The 24,343-nt window shown below is 38.1% G+C and overlaps 1 protein-coding gene across 1 annotated transcript; it reads left to right on the top strand.

Moving 5' to 3' along the window:
* Nucleotides 1-872: 872 nt before the first annotated feature.
* Nucleotides 873-19,648, top strand: LOC127831554 (uncharacterized). The gene is made up of 11 exons (XM_052356535.1): nucleotides 873-999; nucleotides 2,458-2,596; nucleotides 3,202-3,280; nucleotides 10,624-10,740; nucleotides 11,906-12,042; nucleotides 12,420-12,457; nucleotides 15,964-16,081; nucleotides 16,501-16,653; nucleotides 16,925-17,081; nucleotides 17,888-18,067; nucleotides 18,761-19,648. The coding sequence occupies exons 1-11, from the start codon at nucleotides 873-875 to the stop codon at nucleotides 19,052-19,054; spliced, it is 1,539 nt and encodes a 512-aa protein (XP_052212495.1). The 3' UTR covers nucleotides 19,055-19,648.
* The last annotated feature ends 4,695 nt before the right edge of the window (nucleotides 19,649-24,343 follow it).

The following is a 24,343-nucleotide window of genomic DNA, read 5'->3' as shown; positions in this document are numbered from 1 at the left end:
ATAAACATCGTTAGACCTTACATTGTTTTAAATAATATATTTGAGTCATTTTTTAAGAGACTATGGCAAGAAAAACTGGATTCCTGCTAAATTCTACTCTTTTTTTTTTTACAAAAATCCAGTTCACTATAACATATTCTTTCATTACGTTTATCAAATATAGAATAATACAAAATATAATAGGACAACATACAAAAGTGATTAAAACAAATAAGATGAAAGTCAGAAAACAACAACATAGGAATGGCGAACTCAAAACTTAGAACAATCAGACGATATGGCGATATAAATCAATTTAAGCTACTGTGTTATAACTCTTATTAAATATCCCATTCCAACCTGTGGATTTATTGTAGACTTGAAAATAACAAGAGTGCAAAACAAACAAGCCACATATTATAAAAGTAAAATGTTTATGCTCTTCAACACAAACTAAAGTATTGGTTATTTATGCCGTCATATTTTCGTCAAATTCATATTTCTTACAGTAGATGCCCCGTTGGAGCCCCTTGAATGACCGTTCCCTTCCAACTTAACATTTACAAGTTACATATCAGCATATGCTCTTGATCTAATGTTTAATATAATCACAACCGAATATTTACTCTATAAAGTAAATAGTATTTAATTAATTTCGATTTATGAATCTGGGGATACAACGGAGCGATAACTACAATTTTACCCATCACTGCTTCTGGGACTATTGGAGCAAAGACATTGATGGAACAAACATAGGAATACGGAACGAACATTATAACAATGCGTTACAAAACGCTAATTAATTATTGGTAATTTAGGTGTATTTATGTTACACCATCAGGAAAATATAAATATAAAAACCAAATATTTTGGCTCAACCATGTTTAACAAATATGTTTCTTCCACAGTACGCTCTTTTTCACAACAATGATAGCTTGGATTACATCAACGCCGACGGTGAAATTCTGGAATTTCCGGTGGTTCCCGATGCGTTCACTGATTACAAAATTCCTCCACCAGGTAAGCAAGCTGCTCGATTGAAATTGACTTAAGACAAAATGTGCTAGAGTGTGGAAAGAAAAACAATATTCGCAATGACCTGCCGATATAAACAACTCTGGCTGATTAACAATCATTCCAAAACAACATACCATTTCACAATAATATGATAGAAAATACCATTGGTGCATACACTTATACACCGTTGTTTGTATCTAAAGTTTATATCGTTTTTAAAAGATGAAAAAATCAAGTTTTCACCTAGTAACTGTATATGTTAAGCCAAAGAAAAAAATCAAATTATCAAATTTTAAGAAACAATTAAATTATTTATATGTGCCGTGCTCTTTGAAAAAAGGGTTTAATGCATGGACGTAAAGTGTCGTCCCAGATTAGCCTGTGCAGTCCGCGCAGGCTTATCATGGACGACACTTTCCGCTTTAATGATAGTTTTTGTTTCAAGTAAGTCTCTTCTTTTAATAGCAAAAATCAAATTTAGACGGAATGTGTCGTCCCTGATTTACCTGTGCGGACTGCATAGGCTAATCTGGGACGACACTTTAGGCACATGCATTAAACCCCCTTTTAACAGAGCGCGGCTCATATCAATGTATTATGTATTATTGAGGTTTACAGTGCTTGTTATTCCTTACAAGTATGCATAGTTGGATATTGCGGTAGCTATTTAGGATATAAAAAAAACTGTTAACTGGTTTATAAACAATGGATTTGTTTAAAGACTAGTGTGGTGATTTTCATGAAGCTTTTCACGAACAAGTGTGCTTGAAATCTTTATAAGCGGGAATCCTTGTCTTGTCATCAAGTCTCTCGTAAATTTGACAATATAGAATATATTCAACGATTTTCAAACTTCACGATTTGAGCAATCTGTTGAGTGAGTTTTCTTAACAACAGTTATTTGGTGTTGTTTTCACACCGTTTCTCTTAGTAATCGGAATCAGTATTTGATTCAATAATGGGTTTATTAGACGACCCATGAAAATGATATGGAATGTTAACCACAATAACGGGATGTTAGCTAACGGCAAACTAGGACACACAATCACATTCCTTATGTATCAAAGTGTAAAATATCACTTAGACATAATGTATTATTAAATTCATTTGTCAAATATTGGTTAAAACCATTGATGGTTTATTTTGCTTGAGGCAGCTCGTATGTGGCTGTATCGTCAATTACAATCATTGTATTTTAATCGCGCTCTGTGAAAAGGGGGTTTAATGCATGTACGCAAAGTGTCGTCCTAGATTGGCCTGTGCTTAACGTATAACTGTATTTAAGCTAAGAAGAGACCTCCTTTTAAAAACAAAAGTCAAAGGTGTCGTCTCGGATTAGCCTGTGCGCACTGCACAGGCTTATCTAGGACGAAAGTATTTACGCACATGCAATAAGCCTCGTATTCACATAGCGCGGCTCATTTGTATTTCATGATTCGCTGTTATGACATCATTATTTAGTTGCAAACAACACGGACGACCGAGTCATCGACGCTTTGCCTGGGAGAAAACAACGAATCAGACGAGCACTATCTGACCAGCTGACGGGGGCCGCTGTCATCAAACTTATTTTGTTCATAGATAAAGGGGCAATTGATAAGTAAGTATGGTAACTATGTTTAATCTACTGCAAATGAAAGCAAGATTGTCAGAATCACGAGCATATTCATTATCTGAGTCAATAGTGGTTAAAGAATATAGAAAGTGTCTAAACCAGCAAATATAACGTTTATTTTAAGTTTCTCCGACATCTATTAACTGTTTTAACATTTTAAAAAATAGATTGTACTATTGTTCTGCAATAACTAAGTAATGTGGTCAAAATAATTATGTAATTGCACAGTGAAACTAATGTTCATTGCTTCAAACTGCAAGTTTACAGTTTTAAATAGCCGCTATTTCCATAAATCACAGGAAAGCAAAAGACAAGACTTTTCATGGCTATTTAATGCTCGCTCTTCTATTTTTCATCCATTTTCCTCTGAACCATCATTTAAAACTAAAATCTCGATCAACGTGATTGTGTCGATAAACGCAGATAACAGTTACGGCTGGTTGATTTCCACCATATATACTAGCAAGTTAGCAACTGCCATGTTGTATTTCACCCATCTAATAAACGAGCATCTCATACGAATAATGAATAAATACTAAGACTAGACACACATTTTGTGACTAAGTACATGTAATTACGTTTTTCGTCAGGTTTAAGCCATTGAATAACAACGATGAAGCAGCTTCACGGACAGACTTACGGAGATGTTTCACGCTGATTGTCAATGAGGTAAGCACAGCTGCACGGACAGACTTACGGAGATTCTTCACGCTGATTGTCAATGAGGTAAGAACAGCTTCACGGACAGACTTACGGAGATTCTTCACGCTGATTGTCAATGAGGTAAGCAGCTCCACGGACAGACTTACGGAGATTCTTCACGCTGATTGTCAATGAGGTAAGAACAGCTTCACGGACAGACTTACGGAGATTCTTCACGCTGATTGTCAATGAGGTAAGAACAGCTGCACGGACAGACTTACGGAGATTCTTCACGCTGATTGTCAATGAGGTAAGAACAGCTTCACGGACAGACTTACGGAGATTCTTCACGCTGATTGTCAATGAGGTAAGCAGCTTCACGGACAGACTTACGGAGATTCTTCACGCTGATTGTCAATGAGGTAAGCAGCTTCACGGACAGACTTACGGAGATTCTTCACGCTGGTTGTCAATGAGGTAAGCAGCTTCACGGACAGACTTACGGAGATTCTTCACGCTGATTGTCAATGAGGTAAGCAGCTTCACGGACAGACTTACGGAGATTCTTCACGCTGGTTGTCAATGAGGTAAGCAGCTCCACGGACAGACTTACGGAGATTCTTCACGCTGATTGTCAATGAGGTAAGCAGTTTCACGGACAGACTTACGGAGATTCTTCACGCTGATTGTCAATGAGGTAAGAACAGCTTCACGGACAGACTTACGGAGATTCTTCACGCTGGTTGTCAATAAGGTAAGCAGCTTCACGGACAGACTTACGGAGATTCTTCACGCTGATTGCCAATGAGGTAAGCACAGTTTCACGGACAGACTTACGGAGATTCTTCACGCTGATTGCCAATGAGGTAAGAACAGTTTCACGGACAGACTTACGGAGATTCTTCACGCTGATTGTCAATGAGGTAAGAACAGTTTCACGGACAGACTTACGGAGATTCTTCACGCTGATTGCCAATGAGGTAAGCAGCTGCACGGACAGACTACGGAGATTCTTCACGCTGATTGCCAATGAGGTGAGAACAGTTGCACGGACAGACTTACAGAGATTCTTCACGCTGGTTGTCAATGAGGTAAGCAGCTTCACGGACAGACTTACGGAGATTCTTCACGCTGATTGTCAATGAGGTAAGAACAGCTTCACGGACAGACTTACGGAGATTCTTCACGCTGGTTGTCAATGAGGTAAGCAGCTCCACGGACAGACTTACGGAGATTCTTCACGCTGATTGTCAATGAGGTGAGAACAGTTTCACGGACAGACTTACGGAGATTCTTCACGCTGGTTGTCAATGAGGTGAGAACAGTTTCACGGACAGACTTACGGAGATTCTTCACGCTGATTGTCAATGAGGTAAGAACAGCTTCACGGACAGACTTACGGAGATTCTTCACGCTGATTGTCAATGAGGTAAGAACAGCTTCACGGACAGACTTACGGAGATTCTTCACGCTGGTTGTCAATGAGGTAAGCAGCTTCACGGACAGACTTACGGAGATTCTTCACGCTGATTGTCAATGAGGTAAGAACAGCTTCACGGACAGACTTACGGAGATTCTTCACGCTGGTTGTCAATGAGGTAAGCAGCTCCACGGACAGACTTACGGAGATTCTTCACGCTGGTTGTCAATGAGGTGAGAACAGTTGCACGGACAGACTTACGGAGATTCTTCACGCTGATTGTCAATGAGGTAAGCAGCTTCACGAACAGACTTACGGAGATTCTTCACGCTGGTTGTCAATAAGGTAGGCAGCTGCACGGACAGCCTTACGGAGATTCTTGACGCTGGTTGTCAATGAGGTGAGAACAGTTGCACGGACAGACTTACGGAGATTCTTCACGCTGGTTGTCAATGAGGTAACTAGCTTCACGGACAGACTTACGGAGATTCTTCACGCTGATTGTCAATGAGGTGAGAACAGTTGCACGGACAGACTTACGGAGATTCTTCACGCTGGTTGTCAATGAGGTGAGAACAGTTTCACGGACAGACTTACGGAGATTCTTCACGCTGGTTGTCAATGAGGTAAGCAGCTTCACGGACAGACTTACGGAGATTCTTCACGCTGATTGTCAATGAGGTGAGAACAGTTTCACGGAAAGACTTACGGAGATTCTTCACGCTGGTTGTCAATGAGGTAAAAACAGTTTCACGGACAGACTTACGGAGATTCTTCACGCTGGTTGTCAATGAGGTAAGCAGCTTCACGGACAGACTTACGGAGATTCTTCACGCTGATTGTCAATGAGGTGAGAACAGTTTCACGGACAGACTTACGGAGATTCTTCACGCTGGTTGTCAATGAGGTGAGAACAGTTTCACGGACAGACTTACGGAGATTCTTCACGCTGGTTGTCAATGAGGTGAGAACAGTTTCACGGACAGACTTACGAAGATTCTTCACGCTGGTTGTCAATGAGGTGAGAACAGTTGCACGGACAGACTTACAGAGATTCTTCACGCTGATTGTCAATGAGGTAAGCAGCTTCACGGACAGACTTACGGAGATTCTTCACGCTGGTTGTCAATGAGGTAAGCAGCTTCACGGACAGACTTACGGAGATTCTTCACGCTGATTGTCAATGAGGTGAGAACAGTTGCACGGACAGACTAACGGAGATTCTTCACGCTGGTTGTCAATGAGGTGAGCAGCTTCACGGACAGACTTACGGAGATTCTTCACGCTGATTGTCAATGAGGTAAGAACAGTTTCACGGACAGACTTACGGAAATTTTTCACGCTGGTTGTCAATAAGGTAAGAACAGTTTCACGGACAGACTTACGGAGATTCTTCACGCTGATTGTCAATGAGGTGAGAACAGTTGCACGGACAGACTTACGGAGATGCTTCACGCTGATTGTCAATGAGGTGAGAACAGTTGCACGGACAGACTTACGGAGATTCTTCACGCTGATTGTCAATGAGGTGAGAACAGTTTCACGGACAGACTTACGGAGATTCTTCACGCTGATTGTCAATGAGGTAAGCAGCTGCACGGACAGACTTACGGAGATTCTTCACGCTGATTGCCAATGAGGTGAGAACAGTTGCACGGACAGACTTACGGAGATTCTTCACGCTGATTGTCAATGAGGTGAGAACAGTTTCACGGACAGACTTACGGAGATTCTTCACGCTGATTGTCAATGAGGTAAGCAGCTTCACGGACAGACTTACGGAGATTCTTCACGCTGGTTGTCAATGAGGTAAGAACAGTTTCATGGACAGACTTACGGAGATTCTTCACGCTGGTTGTCAATGAGGTAAGAACAGTTTCACGGACAGACTTACGGAGATTCTTCACGCTGGTTGTCAATGAGGTAAGCAGCTTCACGGACAGACTTACGGAGATTCTTCACGCTGGTTGTCAATAAGGTAGGCAGCTTCACGGACAGACTTACGGAGATTCTTCACGCTGATTGTCAATGAGGTAAGCAGCTCCACGGACAGACTTACGGAGATTCTTCACGCTGATTGTCAATGAGGTAAGCAGCTTCACGGACAGACTTACGGAGATTCTTCACGCTGATTGTCAATGAGGTAAGAACAGTTTCACGGACAGACTTACGGAGATTCTTCACGCTGGTTGTCAATGATGTAAGAACAGCTTCACGGACAGACTTACGGAGATTCTTCACACTGATTGTCAATGAGGTAAGCAGCTCCACGGACAGACTTACGGAGATTCTTCACGCTGATTGTCAATGATGTAAGAACAGCTTCACGGACAGACTTATGGAGATTCTTCACGCTGATTGTCAATGAGGTAAGCAGCTCCACGGACAGACTTACGGAGATTCTTCACGCTGATTGTCAATGAGGTGAGAACAGTTTCACGGACAGACTTACGGAGATTCTTCACGCTGGTTGTCAATGAGGTAAGCAGCTTCACGGACAGACTTACGGAGAGTCTTCACGCTGATTGTCAATGAGGTAAGAACAGTTTCACGGACAGACTTACGGAGATTCTTCACGCTGATTGTCAATAAGGTAGGCAGCTTCACGGACAGACTTACGGAGATTCTTCACGCTGGTTGTCAATGAGGTAAGAACAGCTCCACGGACAGACTTACGGAGATTCTTCACGCTGGTTGTCAATGAGGTAAGCAGCTTCACGGACAGACTTACGGAGATTCTTCACGCTGATTGTCAATGAGGTGAGAACAGTTGCACGGACAGACTTACGGAGATTCTTCACGCTGGTTGTCAATGAGGTAAGCAGCTTCACGGACAGACTTACGGAGATTCTTCACGCTGGTTGTCAATGAGGTAAGAACAGCTCCACGGACAGACTTACGGAGATTCTTCACGCTGGTTGTCAATGAGGTAAGCAGCTTCACGGACAGACTTACGGAGATTCTTCACGCTGATTGTCAATGAGGTGAGAACAGTTGCACGGACAGACTTACAGAGATTCTTCACGCTGGTTGTCAATGAGGTAAGCAGCTTCACGGACAGACTTACGGAGATTCTTCACGCTGATTGTCAATGAGGTGAGAACAGCTTCACGGACAGACTTACGGAGATTCTTCACGCTGATTGTCAATGATGTAAGAACAGCTTCACGGACAGACTTACGGAGATTCTTCACGCTGGTTGTCAATGAGGTAAGAACAGTTTCACGGACAGACTTACGGGGATTCTTCACGCTGATTGTCAATGAGGTGAGAACAGTTGCACGGACAGACTTACGGAGATTCGTCACGCTGATTGTCAATGAGGTAAGCAGCTTCACGGACAGACTTACGGAGATTCTTCACGCTGATTGTCAATCAGGTAAGAACAGTTTCACGGACAGACTTACGGATATTCTTCACGCTGGTACACGCTGAGGTACATCCCGGACCCGTCGTCACAAACCGCAAATGATTAAATGAGATTAGTGCAGTAAACATAACCTTAATTATTTATTTTTTTTTATAAATGTTAAATCGTCAATCTTAAATATATATAGAATTATATTAATATCAGTGTATGATCGAACTTAATTAACGAGTTGTTCTATAAAAACAGTGTACGAGTTGCGTAGCCTTGTGTTAACATGCCTTTTTACCACGAGTGAAATTAATATTTGATAATTCGCTAAATGCAACAATTGATATTTTTATTGTATGCGTTAGTGCCTTATGCAAACACATGTTTGTGAATATTCAAAACGCATGTTCATCATCATCACCACCACCACCACCGCCACCATCATCATCATCATCATCATCATCATCATCATCATCATCATCATCATCATCATCATCATCATCATCATCATCATCAATCCCTTGACCAGTTTGGTCGTTTGGGGAAATGAGGGACGACGATACAGAAATCCTTTTCCAGTCATGAATGCTGTGTGCTGCTAAAAGTAATTCGTCCATGGGAAGGGAAATCCACTCTTTTGCATTATCCATCCAGCTTTCTTCTGACGGCCTCGACGTCGACCTCCCTCGCGTACTCGTTGCTCGTGTGCCCCGAAGACATGCAGATTGCAGTCCTCTGAGTCATTTATGTGTAAATGCCTGTATCTTGCGTTCTGTGTCCACGTGAAGCCTCTAGGTATCGCAGCCGCAGAGTAGGATTGAGACTACGAGGGACTTGTAGAGCCTGTACTTCGTGGGAAAGCCTATATAACTGCTTGTCCGAAACCTGTTCAGGCAAGCTGCCGTCGCCATGGCAATTCTTATTCGGACCTCAGCGGTATTGGTACCATCCTTGGACAGGATTGCACTAAAGTATTTGAAGCTTGTCGCTTCTAGCTTCCCGTTCATGGTCATGACTGCACTGGTGTTGATCGTGCTGTTCACCATGATCTTCGACTTCTCCGTGCTAACCTCCATCTCGTATGCTCTTACTCTTTCATAGAGAGATCTTGGTGAGATCAACTTAGAAAGTTTGTGAGATCTTGCAGTTCACTGCTGGTTCCACCCATAAGGTCAATGTCATCAGCGAATCTCAAGTTGGAGATAGGTCTTCCACCGATGGAGATAGAGATGTGGTTGACACGGAGAGTCTCCTGCATAATCTTATCAAGGAAAGGATTGAACAGGACGGCAGAGATCAGACATCCCTGAGATCCTTACCTGAAGAAGTCCCCCTGCTGTCCGTTGAGAAGTATTGCACTGGTGGTGTTTTCGTAGAGTTTTTAAATGAGTTGCAACAGCCCTTAGTCAATGTCAAATCCTCTCATAATATACCATAGGCCATCACGGCACAACTGGTCGAAAGCTTTTTAAAGTCAATGAGGGAAGTTGTGGAAGAGGTCACGTAGGTGTTGCATGTGTTTCTCAATGATGATTCTGCAGTTGAGATCTGTTCCATTGTGCTCCGAAGAGCTCTGAATCCAGCCTGCTCTTCGACCAACAGTTCCTCGGCCTTACTTGTCAATCGATTAAGGATGATGCGTAGCATGACCTAGCTGAGATGACTGATTAGACTGAGTGTGTCGTAATTCTCGCACAACTTGAGGTTTCCCTTTTTCGATAGGGGTTTGACCAGTGAATGGGTCCACTCCATGGGCCACTTGTTCTCCTCCCAGATCTTTTGGTAAAGTGTCATCAATGTTGTCGTTGCCTCCACCGTGCTACATCAGCTTGGAAATGACGTTGTCCTCTCTCATAGATTGTCCTGCCTTAGGTCAACGCACTACCCACACCTCTGCCTTATGCATCGACCGCTTCTGGTCTGGGATCGATCTGAAGGAGACAGAGTCCGGTTAAAACGGATAGTTGTAGATGTCATATCAGTATTCACCCCATCTGTTTAAGGACTTCGGCATTCTCGGTGATGAGATAATCGTCAGCGTCTGATATAACACTGCCCTTGGGCTGACTGGTCTCCGTGAGAGTCTTGAACGCATGTTCATGTTGTAGAAGAAGTAACTATCACAGATCGACGGATGTAATTGATGCGATTTGTCTCATTTTTTCACTGCTTAACATATCAGTGGAAAAAACAACAACTGAAATCTCATACTTTAACTAAAAGCATACACAATTTTATGACAATGTTGAGTCTGATCAATAATCATAATCATGATAATCATATAATCATAAGTTCAAATGTAATAGCAGTTATAGAATGTCATACTCAACATTTGCACAAGTCTTTTGCTTGACAAACACTTTGTTTCATAGGGTCTAATATAATACATTTTCGTAAGTGTATAAATTATACGACGAATACCCATCATCATAAATTAAGTATTAAGTTATTGATTTGAGGACTTGTTTTTCATGAAACAGCTCAAACACCAATTAAAACGGACTTTCGTTATTTAATAATCATATTATTTATGCACTCTTTTCGTAAAAATAGTTTGCTGCCGTAAAAAAACCCGTTTTATTTTATTAATAGATGACTGTTATGTACCAAACATTGAGGACACACGGCGTGGGCTACACACGAGGAACTGTAACGCAACCTTTGCAGAATTTCGCTGTTCAGCTTGTAGATGTGCAGTTTCCAACGACGGTAACCGTATAGTATCGACTATACTTTCCCCAAAAAATGAGCTTTGAGGGTTATATTGGCACTAAAATAACGTACGCTTTTTAAAGAAATATTAATAGACGAAGACACATGTAGGTAGTGTGCAATACGAATAATGCACACTGAAAAAAACTGTAAATGCATGCCAATCAAATATATATTCGCTTCGTGTGTTATTAAATTACAGGAATTCCTTGATCGACTAACGCAACTCAACAAACATGCCCATTGCTTTTCATTGTGAAAAGTTCAAACAAAATGATATTTTAGTAAAAAAAAATAGTATAGTAATTTCAGCATGTCATTATGTTACAATTGGTGCCAATATTAACAAACATTTATTCAATCGATCAAATGTTATCTAGGATGATACTCCACATGAAAGACATCGAAGGGTTCAATTTATAAGATCAATGATAAAACAAAAAAACAAAAAACATTGCTAATAAAATATGCCATTTAAATTAATTTAACAATATAACACTGTTGGAAAAAGATGTTCTTTTAGTAGGGATTTATTAAATAGTTGCTTTACATGGGTGTCTAGTTTTATAGTTGATCAATGACATATAATATTCTATTTATATTTTATATTTATTACCATTTGTCACAAGGACACTTTCATAGGTTGCGGTTATTATTGGTAGTAATAAAATTGTTATTCATGAAGTTTTCATGAAGTAGTCTTGGAAGAAGAAATTTGTGCATGCCAATCGAGTAAGAATCCCACCGGAGGCATGTACCAAAAAATAGTATAAGCCATATTTTTTCTGAACAATATAATCAATATTACATTGGTAGTATAATCTTATCAGGTGAAAAGAGTGGATGCATTATTTAATGTTTGCCAGACTTATTGGGAGGGGGGGGGCAATCCGTCTATTTGCCAATTTAAAGTAACGTCGGGTTATGTTTTACTTTTAATAGATTCTTAGAAGATGGTATAATTGTCATATTAATTGCATGCACTTTTTATTACATTCTCAGTTTACAGTGTAAAATTGATACTATTGTGCCATAAATCATTAAGACAGTAAGCGGTTTGTATTCGAATTTTTGTTGTAATTATTTCGTACAAGATCTGTTATCAAATTACAAATACTAATGCAGCGTTAACATGGATTTGATGTTGTGTTTGTTTTTATAGGGTGGCAATTTCCAATTTGCAATTGACAATTTGGCCGGTAACGATTTAGATTCGGATGCTGGACTGGACGACTTTAGGACATTTATGGCTTCCTATACCTCGGGAATACAGTATGATCATGCTGCTTGGATTTCAGGGTTGGTATACACGCTAACATTTTGGCCGTTAAATTTGAAATAATTGTTCAGTGAATATTTGTGTGAATATTAAATATACCCATGCATCCTAGTCCATTTAACTGCATTAAAAACCTAATTAATATCCGATCTATTAATTAACTATATATGCAGTCGCTAAAAACAAGATTTATTTATGGCATAAGTGAACGTAATACACACAAGTGTCAAATCTTATAAGCGAAGCGTAATATTTCTCCTAGACCCGGCAAATTGTTTTGTTAGAGGGTATCAGTTGTTCAGACGGGGGTAAATGCTGGGGGTAGCGGTAACAGCTAATGCCGAGAGTCTGTGTATACAATTATATTTATGCACGTGTAATTAAACTCTTGTTTCAGGAACGATCTGGTTTTCAACACTGGCCGTGGTAATGTGGGTAAGTACACTATTAAAACACTTTTTTTATATATGTAAACATGAAGAGGCAAGGTTAAAGGGGCCGTCCAACAGATTTTGGCATGTATTGAAGCTCGTCATTTAATGCTTTAAATGCTTTGTTTTGATAAATTTAAACATTTGAACTATAAATCTCTAGTAAAAAAAACAAGAATACAATTTTTTTAAAGGAAAAAAATAACCCTCAACAGGTCTCGGACCACTGACCCCTGGAGTAAAAAGCCCCCCGCCTTGGCCACTCGACCATCCACGCTCATAATCAGAGTGGATGTATTGTTTAGCTATATAAGCAATCCTCGTAGTTTCCCAAAATACCGAATCGCGTCGATACGGAGGGGGTAATCACGTGATAGTCAAGATGGCGACGTCCATTCCGAGACAGTTATTTTTCTCCGTTTTATATCCTTTATCACTTCTGTTGATTTTTTTAATGACGCTCACTTTCCAGTTTCCAGCCATATCAGTAAAAAGGTGATTAGCGTTTATTTCGTATTTAAATTCGCATTATATCTCGACTTTACTCCCCGCAAATTTTCTTAGTGGAGCCCTAATTAGGTCATCCCGCTAAGAAATTTCGCACCGAGTAAAGCCGATATATAGAGCGAATATTGCTTTAAAATAAAAGCCAGTAACTTTCTTCCTAATATGGCTGGAAAGCGAGCAGAATGAAAAATAATAATACAAGTAATAAAGGGTATAAAACGACGAAAAATTCCTGCCTCGGCATGAACGTCGCCACCTTGTCTGTCAAGTGATTACCCCCTCTGTTTAACTGTTGGACGGCCAACATTCAGAGCAAATACATATTAAGAATAAAACTCAAACAAACTTGTTTAGGCAATCGTATCAAAGCTTCCATTTTAAAAACATATTTGGGATAAGATTTTTTTAAACAGAATTATATTTAAAATAAAGCTGGACAAAAAACCAAGACGTAAATATTTCATATTGAATGATGTCATTGTGTTATTAACAATGAATTGTAAATAACAATACACACACACATATATATATATATATATTTGTTACCAGTATACAACGAATTATAATAGTATTTTTAGTCAGATGGTGTTCTTAAACGAATTAGCACAGTAAAAATTCTTCTATCACAACAAATCATAATACATCAACTTCAATAAATGTATAATTATAATAATGCGTTTCACCATTTCCACGTGCAAAAAGACGAAACAGTAAATACCCCACGTGCTAAAGCGTACAATAGTCACGGATGACTTGATTATCGTGAGCTTGCTAAGAATGTAGTCAATTTATCACGTTTATCACCTGACTTACCACGAAACATTTAAGCTTTGAAAAGTATATGAACGAAATAAGGTCTCCAATTCAATCCTTGTCGATTATAATTAGCGTATCACGATAAGTCTATAGTTTGCGTCATCATATTAATCACATTAAACCTTGTTTATATAAATATTAATCACATTAAACATTATATATATTCATTATATATTCATTGACTAAATAACATCTGCATTATAAGCGTCTGCAAATCTAAAAATTAAAGCAATTTGTTTGCATTTGTTTTCCCGTTGATATTCTTCACTCTTTCAAATGTTTTAGCAGCGAATTCCGCATGTCCTTTCCAAAGCCCTCACCCAGTTAAATCACCTTCACATCATACAAACTAATCACTATCAGCGGCATCCTGTCGACCAAGGTCCTGTTCCCTTATATCTGAACATATCATCCTTTCAACATCATTATCATTATCATACAAATAACCCAAAGACAAATAGGAGTTAGTGCTTGTATTTGACAGGACTTTCGACATATAAATGCAAAAAACAATTATTCTGACGCCCGTATGTGTCCCATGTGAAATGGAAATCGACCTCAATGCCACCGCTCAGTTGATGAGTCTCGAGACGACTGTAAACGGTGTAACATTTTTTTTCCATATGTCTAAAGAACTGAAACGATACTATTTAAATGATGTAGGGCATGTAACTAAGAATACTTAACATGCGCACTTGTGGCATGCAAATAAGTGCAAATTTATTCATAACAATTCGTAGGCAATTATATACCTAAAACCATGAGTTACTGTTTGAATAAACTGATCCCCGCCGACGCCCAAAGTGCACACAAGACGCCCCCAATACCCATCAATCACGTTAAGTTGCTTAAATATTATAAATTTACAAATGTGAAACATAAATTTGTTTAAAGAATCTGCTATTATCTGCCAGATTCATCCACCATCACCAATCAAGAGAAGTGTACATGACTTCACGTACACCCCATACAATAATCGGCAGTAATAAACGATTCAGGTAAAACCGCGAGCACCCTCGAATGGCGACTCAATAGATTTGAAATCATACATACCACAACACGGAAAACCCGTGCAATATTCGCGCTAAACCATTACCATAATCTCTCTTCTAAATAACAGGTATAAAACCATTCTATACCATATTTATGAAACCGAGAATAATTTCATTTATCCACGTCACATCTCCATAAATTGCTTCCAACATTATTTGTTTTCCACAAATTGTTAACGTCAGCAATTTTCGGACCTACGGCCTTTTGTACCATTTGCTTCCATTTGCTGTTTCTCTTTCCTTGGCCAATCAAAAGACGTGATACATCAACCATCGATAGATGAAACATTTAGGATCACAATGTGTAATTGGCTGATCGTGTGCACAAGGCGATTAAAAACATGGCCTAGGGGCTTATCTTCACTTTCGAGTACAATAGCGCTCATCCCCTTCTTTATCAGGGACACGGAGCGTATATTGACATCTAGAGTCCGTGTCAGGGACAACACATCTGCCTTCGTATTGAGGGAAAGTGTACCGTGGGCAATTTTATGAGAAAACAATTTTGAGAAAACAATTTGCAGTAGGCCCATTCTTTAAAAAATTCACAACTCGGTCCCAAGGCCCAGCGCCTTATTTTACGGACCTGATTTTTCTGCTTAAGTTGCGACAAATACAATATTCGAATCCCCATAACACCGGTTCGTTATTGAGAGCATTAACGTCTGTGAAATTATATCACTTCCGGTTTGAATAAAAATGGCGAGTAAATCCGAATGTGTGAAAATTAGCGACTTTGTTGTAATCGTTCTCGCTAATAACACCGTGATTGGATCGAATAGAGGTGCGAACACGTTTTTATATGTACTCAATTCGATAATAAATAAAGGGTTTTACGAGTTTTGAAAAGAACGGCATTTAACTTTTTAAGATAATTTTAGCATAATGCATGCACGCGGAGCGTTCTGGATAGTTGACCAGTACAATCCTCAATGCAGCCTCTTTGTAGGAGCAAATGACATTCACGATGCACGAAAACAACACGCATAGCAAACCTGATTTAATCTAGGTTAAAGTTCTGTACGTTATCTATGTAGTTCATCCAATCAAGGTTCACCCACGAAGTTACATTTTATTTAATATCCGTTGTTGCATATTATAACGTTAAAATGTAAAAGGTTCTGTTTGATTTTAGGTTTGGCTTGGACGAATACTTTATGTAGTACGACTGATTTTAACGGTGGATATCATACATCAGTGATCGAATTAACAGCTGGTATTTCCAGGATCCTATCGCATGAACTTGGTCACGGGTACGAGCTGTGCGCACATTGCGTGTATAAATCAACTAGTCTGTAATATTTTTAAATGTGTATTACATCTGATATAATGCCTGTAATTTTAGTTTTACCTTTTGAATAATGGTGATGTATTTCAGTACAATTCTGTAATTATGAAGATAAAATAAGCACACTGATTTGATGCTGCGTAATTTTAGATGCATATATGAATATCTTTGATGTATACAATGCAATACTTTATAAAGAATAAAATCATCGTACAAAACTCTTTAAAAACATTAAAACATATTTTTTATCAAATATTTGTTACAGCCATCTTTCGTTGTCCCTAATTAAATCTAAGTTCATACAATCAAATCCAGTATCAGGTTAGATAATAATGATTTCTCGTGTAACTATAGCATACATTTTCATTGTTTATCAACGTTGAGGTTTGGAATGGGTCATGATGGTGAAGGCAACAGTTGCCAGCAATCCGGCTTCATCATGGGAGCAACGCTTGCTCTTGTCGATACAAACACTCAGGCGACGTTCTCCAAATTCTCTAGCTGTTCCGCCGCAGATGTCACAGTCTACACCCTCGGGTATGTACACACACAACACTCTTCAACGTATGTTGTTACCTTATATTTCAAGTATAAAATGGGAATCATACTGAAACTATTTCCAACGTATTAACACAAAGCACGACTATAATTTGTTTTGTTCGAATCTGCTTATATTTACCGCACCGTTTATTATGCATTGAATGTGTATCAATGTTAAGTGAAGTGCTCATTACTGTTAAATTCTGACATTATTTGTGAGTGATATTTAGTTGACACAAACAATGTTAAAAAAATGTTTTTGTTGCAGAATCGGAGCCGACTTCCGCTCCACCTGTCTGCTTCCACCTGATAGTGCATTCTTCCTGGATGTGTGTAAAGGATTTAAAGGGACGACGCCTGTGACACTAGACGAGCAATGCAAGAAAGAATTCGGAGCAAGCAGTACCATAGACTTAACGTTCCAAGTGAGTGAATATTTTGTACACATCTTTTTCATTTTTAATAATATACAAACATAGCAAACATGATTTGTATCAAATAACAATAAATTTATAAACGAACACCAGTCGGTTTAAATTAAACAATTTTACTAGTATAATTTGCTATGTACTTGAATGATAATGCTTTCATTTTAAGAAAGTTCGCGCTAAAGATGTTTTGAAGTGTAAATTCAGATCTTTCTATATCTATATTGATTAAGTATGTGTTGATCGCTTATTGAAATATTTGCTTTAATCCTTTAGTATATACTGACTGCATCAGGTTTTTTTACAAACTAAACGTTTAATACTCTCATATTAAATGATGGAATTTTACAGCCGGTAGATATAAATCCACAGCCATCTTGCGATTTGATAATCATCATTTAATATTCCACTTTATATAAAATCAATTATAAATATCCGGAGGTAAACTACGTTATATTTTCAAACGAACATGCATTTTACTTTAGCATGTCTAAGTAAGCAATAACTTATATTAACTGAGTCGAATTTTGTAAATTAATAGTGTGCTATTGTGGATAAGAACTTAAAATTCAAACTAGCGATCTATTTATTTGAAGTGACAATATTTGTTCTCAATCACAAAATATATGCTGCATTAACATAATAAAGCTATAAACTAATTACATGTATACGCATCGATTGAGCATATCAGTATGCTAAGGTCATCTAAGAGTGCATTTCCTATATGAGAGAAAATCAAAATATTAATTACATGTAAAACTCAGAACTCTTATATTTCTTAATATCGATATATTTTTCTCCAGTCTCAGCAAAACGATGTAACATTCCTTCAAAACAACTATGTTACTAGTTGTGTGAGGGGAGTAAATGAGGCTCCGTATACCATTTGGTGTAATGTCGGCAACAACCAAATTTCGCAAGTAAGCGAAGTTATGATGGGGACCAAATGCGTTAAAGGAGATCGAATAATGGACCCTAACAATGTAAATATGCATTCAAGCCATTATTTTGTGTACGCATAACATTTCGTGTTGGATTTTTGTTTTGAGTGAACAAAGAACTTTTGGTCATGTTTTTTTTATTATTTTTTTCCAATTGAATTTCTGTTTTTCTGATAAAAAATTAAACAAATGCATATGATTGCCAATTTGCACTGCTATGTGTTTCTTTTAATGAAAAAATGTAAGTGGAATATTATGCCATTAACAAAACACACTCTTAAAAATAATAAAATGCATTAGTATTTATAATGTATTAACTAAACTGTGATCCTATTAGCCTTTTAGTTGGTTAAATTTATTTAACAAAGATAAAGAGAATCTTACCGAAAAAGTTACACGTGTACATCAAGAACTAACTTAAGTATTACATGGGCATTATAGTGGCACAAAATAGTCATATGATTGGTTGCAGTTCATTGGGTGAATTCCATGATGAGGCGTGTCGTGCGATAGAATGCGTGTTTTACACTGTTAAAACATAGCATACATTTTACGGAAATTAAGATTTTTACCATTTATTTAAAGCCCAATGCCTAAAAATATATCATGACAGAATTTATAACGGGCCGTCTTTTATTAGGTTAAATGTAACTCGATTAGCTCCTGTAATGGATGTTGTTAATACGAGTTCAACATTAAAGACTGCGATTTTAAAACTGTTACCATTTCTTTCAGATTTGCATCCATGGTGAATGTACTTCCTTGTTACTTTGCAACACAAACAATCCAGCACCACCACCACCAAATCCACTTCCACCACCTCCACCTCCTCCAAATCCACCTCCACCAAATCCACCTCCTCCTACTCTAGCGACCACACCATTGCCCAGCTCATGTCCGTGTGCGGACACCACTTGTTGTCGTATTGTTTGGAGAATAAAAAATAGGACAGTGGATGGATGCTGCCCGGAATGCCAGTATAGAATCGATGTCTGGGGAAGAGACTGTACAATTAAGACTGTAAAATGAAAACAGTTGGAAAGTGATATCTCAACAGAAACTGAGTAAGAAGACAAATTCATGAATAAATGTGAAACTACGTTTGCCTGATTTAAAAATGATAGCAGATGTAACCGTTTCACGATGAACACTCCAAATCCTTAACTATATGCTTTTACTGTATACACTATATGTTGTTATTATTATGCACTTTTCCATAACATTTATATGTACCTTGAACAAAAGGTGTCTTCAAACCAATTCCAATACTTATGTTTAACGATAATATTTTAAAGCATGTGTTGGTTATTACAACTGCAAAAAATGTTGATACATGCGAATGAAACAATTATGGTAATGAGACTAATAAAGTATTCACTGTTAAAATGGTAAATGAAAAGAGATAAATGCAACCAATACCCTAGTCATTGGCTTTTTCACCAGCCAATTATTAGACTTTATGCTTACAATGAAGATTATTATGAATGGAGAATATTATTGAAACTGTTTTTCCTCGAAGTATATAAAAGCACAATATGACACAAATTAAAATACATATATCTACACAATTCTTCATTTAGAACAGTGTATATATGCCATTATAAACACTTATATACAAAATACTGAACGTGTTTTCTTGTTTCTATGCCTATTCTTGTTTTAAACCTAAGAATGGGTTGATGAATACGGGCCCCAGTTGTTAAAGCACGTGTTTAATAAAAATCATAAACAAATAGAGGATATTTGTTCATGTCAGTGTAAGATCGCTTGTTATTTCACGAGTGATCATAGAAAATATATTTTCACGAGTGTCGAATGAAAATATTAGTTTTCTATGATCACGAGTTAAATAACAAACGATCTTACAATGACATGAACATATTTTCTGTTTCTTTTATGCCCCTTTTTCAATAAAATAATTAACAGATGTTTCCCTTTCGCTGAAAAGTTACCCTTTCTCCCGTGGCTTGCCTCAATACAGGAGACAACATGTTACTCGCTCTAGGAAAACATAGCTTAATGCATAAAGTAGATCTTGATATGATAATCTAATCAAAGCGCTGAAGGCACTGAAGTTGTTCGCTATTGCATAATAAAAGACGCAACTCATTTTTCAAAATTAATCGCAAGTATGAAATGAACACACGCCTATCAAATTTATAAAGAGTGTGCCATAACGAACGGGGCGAGATGTGTGTGCACTTTTTATGATCCTATTTATTTTATAGAGATATCTTAGAAAAAATAACAACAACATTGCCCTTTTTGGAAGTTCTGAAAGCATAGAAAGTATGATGAAAATGGTAATGAGAACTGAATATAAAGACAATGTGCAATCACCATCATATTAAATGAATATTGTTGGAATATCGAATACATATTTCACCAAGAATTTACTTTCATGATGAAAATTTCCTCTACAAAACTTTTGGTTTTTGACACCATATACAAATTCAAAATACATTGTATACGATAAGATAATTGATGAAAATAAATAAAACACAAATCTACGAGCAATACTTTTTACTCACGAATTGGGTTTGCATAAAGACAGTTCTGTTGACCCGTACTTTGTTGTTTATGCATTACTTGTTACCCTAGCAATTCACATGATGTAAACAACTCTGACCTAAACATAGGTATAGAGCACTAATGCGCTTTTTCGGCGTAGCTGTTTTACCCAGCTTTTCACCTTCAATTACCTTTACATAACGCCAGCAGACACGCGTGAATATTATCGAATATTTCATAGGCTGATTCGAGATAAAACCTCTGAACTTTGGCTGCAACACCGTGTCTGTGCTCAGCGCAAAGGATTTAGCATTGTTCAGTGTTAGGAATTACGGACAACTCTCTGTATGTTCAAACGACACAAATTGTGGCCCAGTTACAATTACGCGTTAAAACCCATCTCGGAGAATTTCAGGGTCAGTACTCGTTCACTAAATCGTCCGGGGAATATATAATTGACTATCGATAAACACAGTTTTGCTTTCAAGACGAGAAAACAAACATTACCGAAATAGTATAGTGTCACGATAAGAGGAAACTCGTTTAATTATCCAACCACAATGTTTGCCGTATTCGGTCAGCACGTCCAGAAATCGTTCCTGAACGCATTGATAGGCTGCCCTTATTCACAAGTTTGCTATTTTGAATTCAATTCAATCGAAAAGCATTGGGCCATTTACAATTCGCAATGAGATGTTTAATGACCCTCGTCATGCGAAATTGGGTCTTATTCCATATACGCCCATCACATATATATAGCCCATTCTGTCTGCGCATCTCTCAGTCTGGTCAGGAGATGCATAATGAGACCATAACACATTGAGTGATTTTATTACGAACAGCATCGCCTCTGACCAAACTGCGCAAATGCAAATGTTGGGTTTAAGATACGCTTGCCGAAACGCATAAGACCCATTTTCGCATGACGCGGCAATGAAAGTGTGATTTAAATGTGTCTTAAGAAAACTGCGTTTAAATTTAATATTAACATACGATATATTTCGATAGTGAAGAAATATACTCATAATAAGGCATGTGAGGACACATATGATGTGCACTTCCGTAGTATAATGTTTATCGACTTACACTAATTTGTGGTTTGACAATGATAACACACATTTCATGTAGTGAATATGCGACTTACAAGTGAAAAAAAAACACAATAGTTAAACTTTTGTTTTCAGCTTATTTATTGAGAAACGTAAATTGCAATTTTTAATTCAAAGTCAGCATTTACGCCGCCTACCCATTTATAAGATATTTCTTGTTATATTTAGTTGTTTCTTAATATTCGGCTTTCGCGATTATAAAACATTTTTAGGTTGTCTATATTATACCTGTAGCAATTGGTGAACTCATATTACACTTTTTATAAATTGAGAACTGTGAATATAAACAAGCTTAACCTTCTACTTTTGCGTTGTTAGCACCCGTAAATACAAAAGATCGCCGCTATCTGTTGAGAACAAAAGAATGTTTCCCAGAAATATCAAATTTAACCCCGCTGTAGAAGCATGAACGAGATTACAAAACAGACAATTCTTGTTATATTTAATTGTTTGTTATATTCGGTTTTAGCGATTATGAAGCATTTTTGTTGTCGTCTATCGTATCCCTGAAGTTATTGTTGAACTCATGTTCAACGCTTTATAAATGGAGAATATAAACAAGCGTAACCTTATACTATTGCGTTGTTTTCCCGAATCTATTAATAGCCTCAGATTATAAATGACCTGTACAACGTCATTAAGACGCAGCAGTTAGTGGACTATTTTAATCATTCATAAATAATTTCTTGCACGAAACTTATACTACAAACATTGTTTATTGAATCATTTCTATATAAGCTCCGTTCAAAAATATTCCATTTAATACGATATTCACATAATGTTTCCATGTGTGAATGAATATAGTTGGAGAACTCAAACCTCTTGCCTACATTACACAACTCTTTCTCGCGCGGATATTGCAGGTGTGGCGGTTAGTAGGCTTTCCGTAGATAAGCCGGACTGACTTGAAATTTTTTCAAATTGTTTATTTTCATTGGTGTTATTTCACTGCAGAAATATCATATTTTATCATTAGGTATAAAAGAAATATACTTTGTTATCTATTACTATCGCAATTTTTGCAGTATTTAATGAAAAACAGAAGATAACGGGGTCGTTATGAAAGCAGTATTGTTTACAAAAATGTTTCGAATAGTTTGATGACCAAAATAAAACTGACGAGATGCAAATGCAATTTATATTATGCAAGCTATTGTTGACGAAGATTCCTGCACACCAACAGAGAACTATATTTAATCTTTGCGATAAATATCGCAAGTGCTTTCCAAAGGTTTTGTCTGTTTCAGAAACTTAAACAGTTTCGTTTTTCCTCTGTTTATAAACATATAATTTCACGATGTTTATTTTACCTATTTATATTTCACGCATGGTGCACATACAGATATCGGAAATTGACAACTGTCCGTTGTATCAGCAGAAGTTCAAACGAAGGTGTCAATTTTATTGTCAGGTTAGGTGTTTAAAAACAGAGCCTTGCTCTTGGAAAACGGTTCTATATGAATGTGCGAAAAAGTGTCGTCCCAGATTAGCCTGGGCAGTCCACACAAGCTAATCAGGGACGACACTTGCCGTTGTATGGTATTTAGTTTTTAAATTAAGTCTTTTAAAAAAGAATCCAGTTCAGATGGAAAGTGTCATCAGGTATTAGCCTCTGTCGATTCAACAGGCTACTCTTGGACGCTTGTGCTTTACTTCCCGTTTTCCCAGACAGAGATTGATTTTTTTCAGAAATATTTCCTAAGAGAAATTATTTTTCTCATCTGGTGATTCATCGTGATTAAATCGAAAATAACAAACAAAACACATAGGCTCTTTTTGACGGTGTCAAAGAGTCTACTAGACAGTCAACGACGGTGCAAGACACTACCATAGAGACTCCGACGGTGCAGGGCAGTCTGGAATGGTGCCAGGATATCCAAGACAGTTTACGACGGTGTTAGACAGTCTCATAGACAGTCTCTGACGGAGCCAGACGCTTCTAGCCAGTAAACGCCCATGCCAGACAGCCTCCTTAACAGTCTAGGACAGTGCCAGTCAGTCTATAGCGGTGTCAAACAGACTCCTAGAGATTTTATGACGGTGTAAGAAACACACAGAAGGTCTATGATGGTGCCATATATTTTCCTCGACAGACATTGTAAGATTTAACCAGACAGTCTTGCAGAAAGTCTGTGAACATGCCGGACCCTCCCTGACAGTCTAGGGCAGTGCCAGACACCCACAGACAGTCTACGACGTAGCCAGAAGTCTGTGACTGTGTAAGTCATCCCCATATAGTCTGTGACGGTGCCAAACAGTCTCTTAGTCAGTCTGTGACGATCCACACACTCCAACACTACTTGACAGTCTACGACGGTACCAGACAGGCTGTTTTCGACCGTGCCAGGCCCTCCCAGACAGTGTACGACGGTGTAGAACAGTATCCTAGACAGTATTTGAACTTAACTGACTCTCAAAGACAGTCTATGACGGTGTCAGACACTCTCAGAAAGTGTCGATGACAAACACTCCAGGACAAACTAACGGTGCCAGACACTCGCAGACAGTATACAACTATTCCACACAGTCTCCCCGACAGTCCCTGAGGACACTCCCATACAGTATGTTACAGTGTCAGACAGTCTCCTGGACAGTCGATGACGGTGCCAGACACTCCCAGAAGTCTGTGACGGTACCAAACAGTCCCCTTAACAGTCTGTGACGGTGCTAGACACTCCCAGATAGGTTATCAACTTAT

The sequence above is a fragment of the Dreissena polymorpha genome, chromosome 5 (genome assembly GCF_020536995.1).
Source record: "Dreissena polymorpha isolate Duluth1 chromosome 5, UMN_Dpol_1.0, whole genome shotgun sequence".
NCBI lineage: Eukaryota > Metazoa > Mollusca > Bivalvia > Myida > Dreissenidae > Dreissena > Dreissena polymorpha.
The sequence above is the reverse complement of the archived record's forward strand: the minus strand, read 5'-3'. Positions and strand labels throughout refer to the sequence as shown.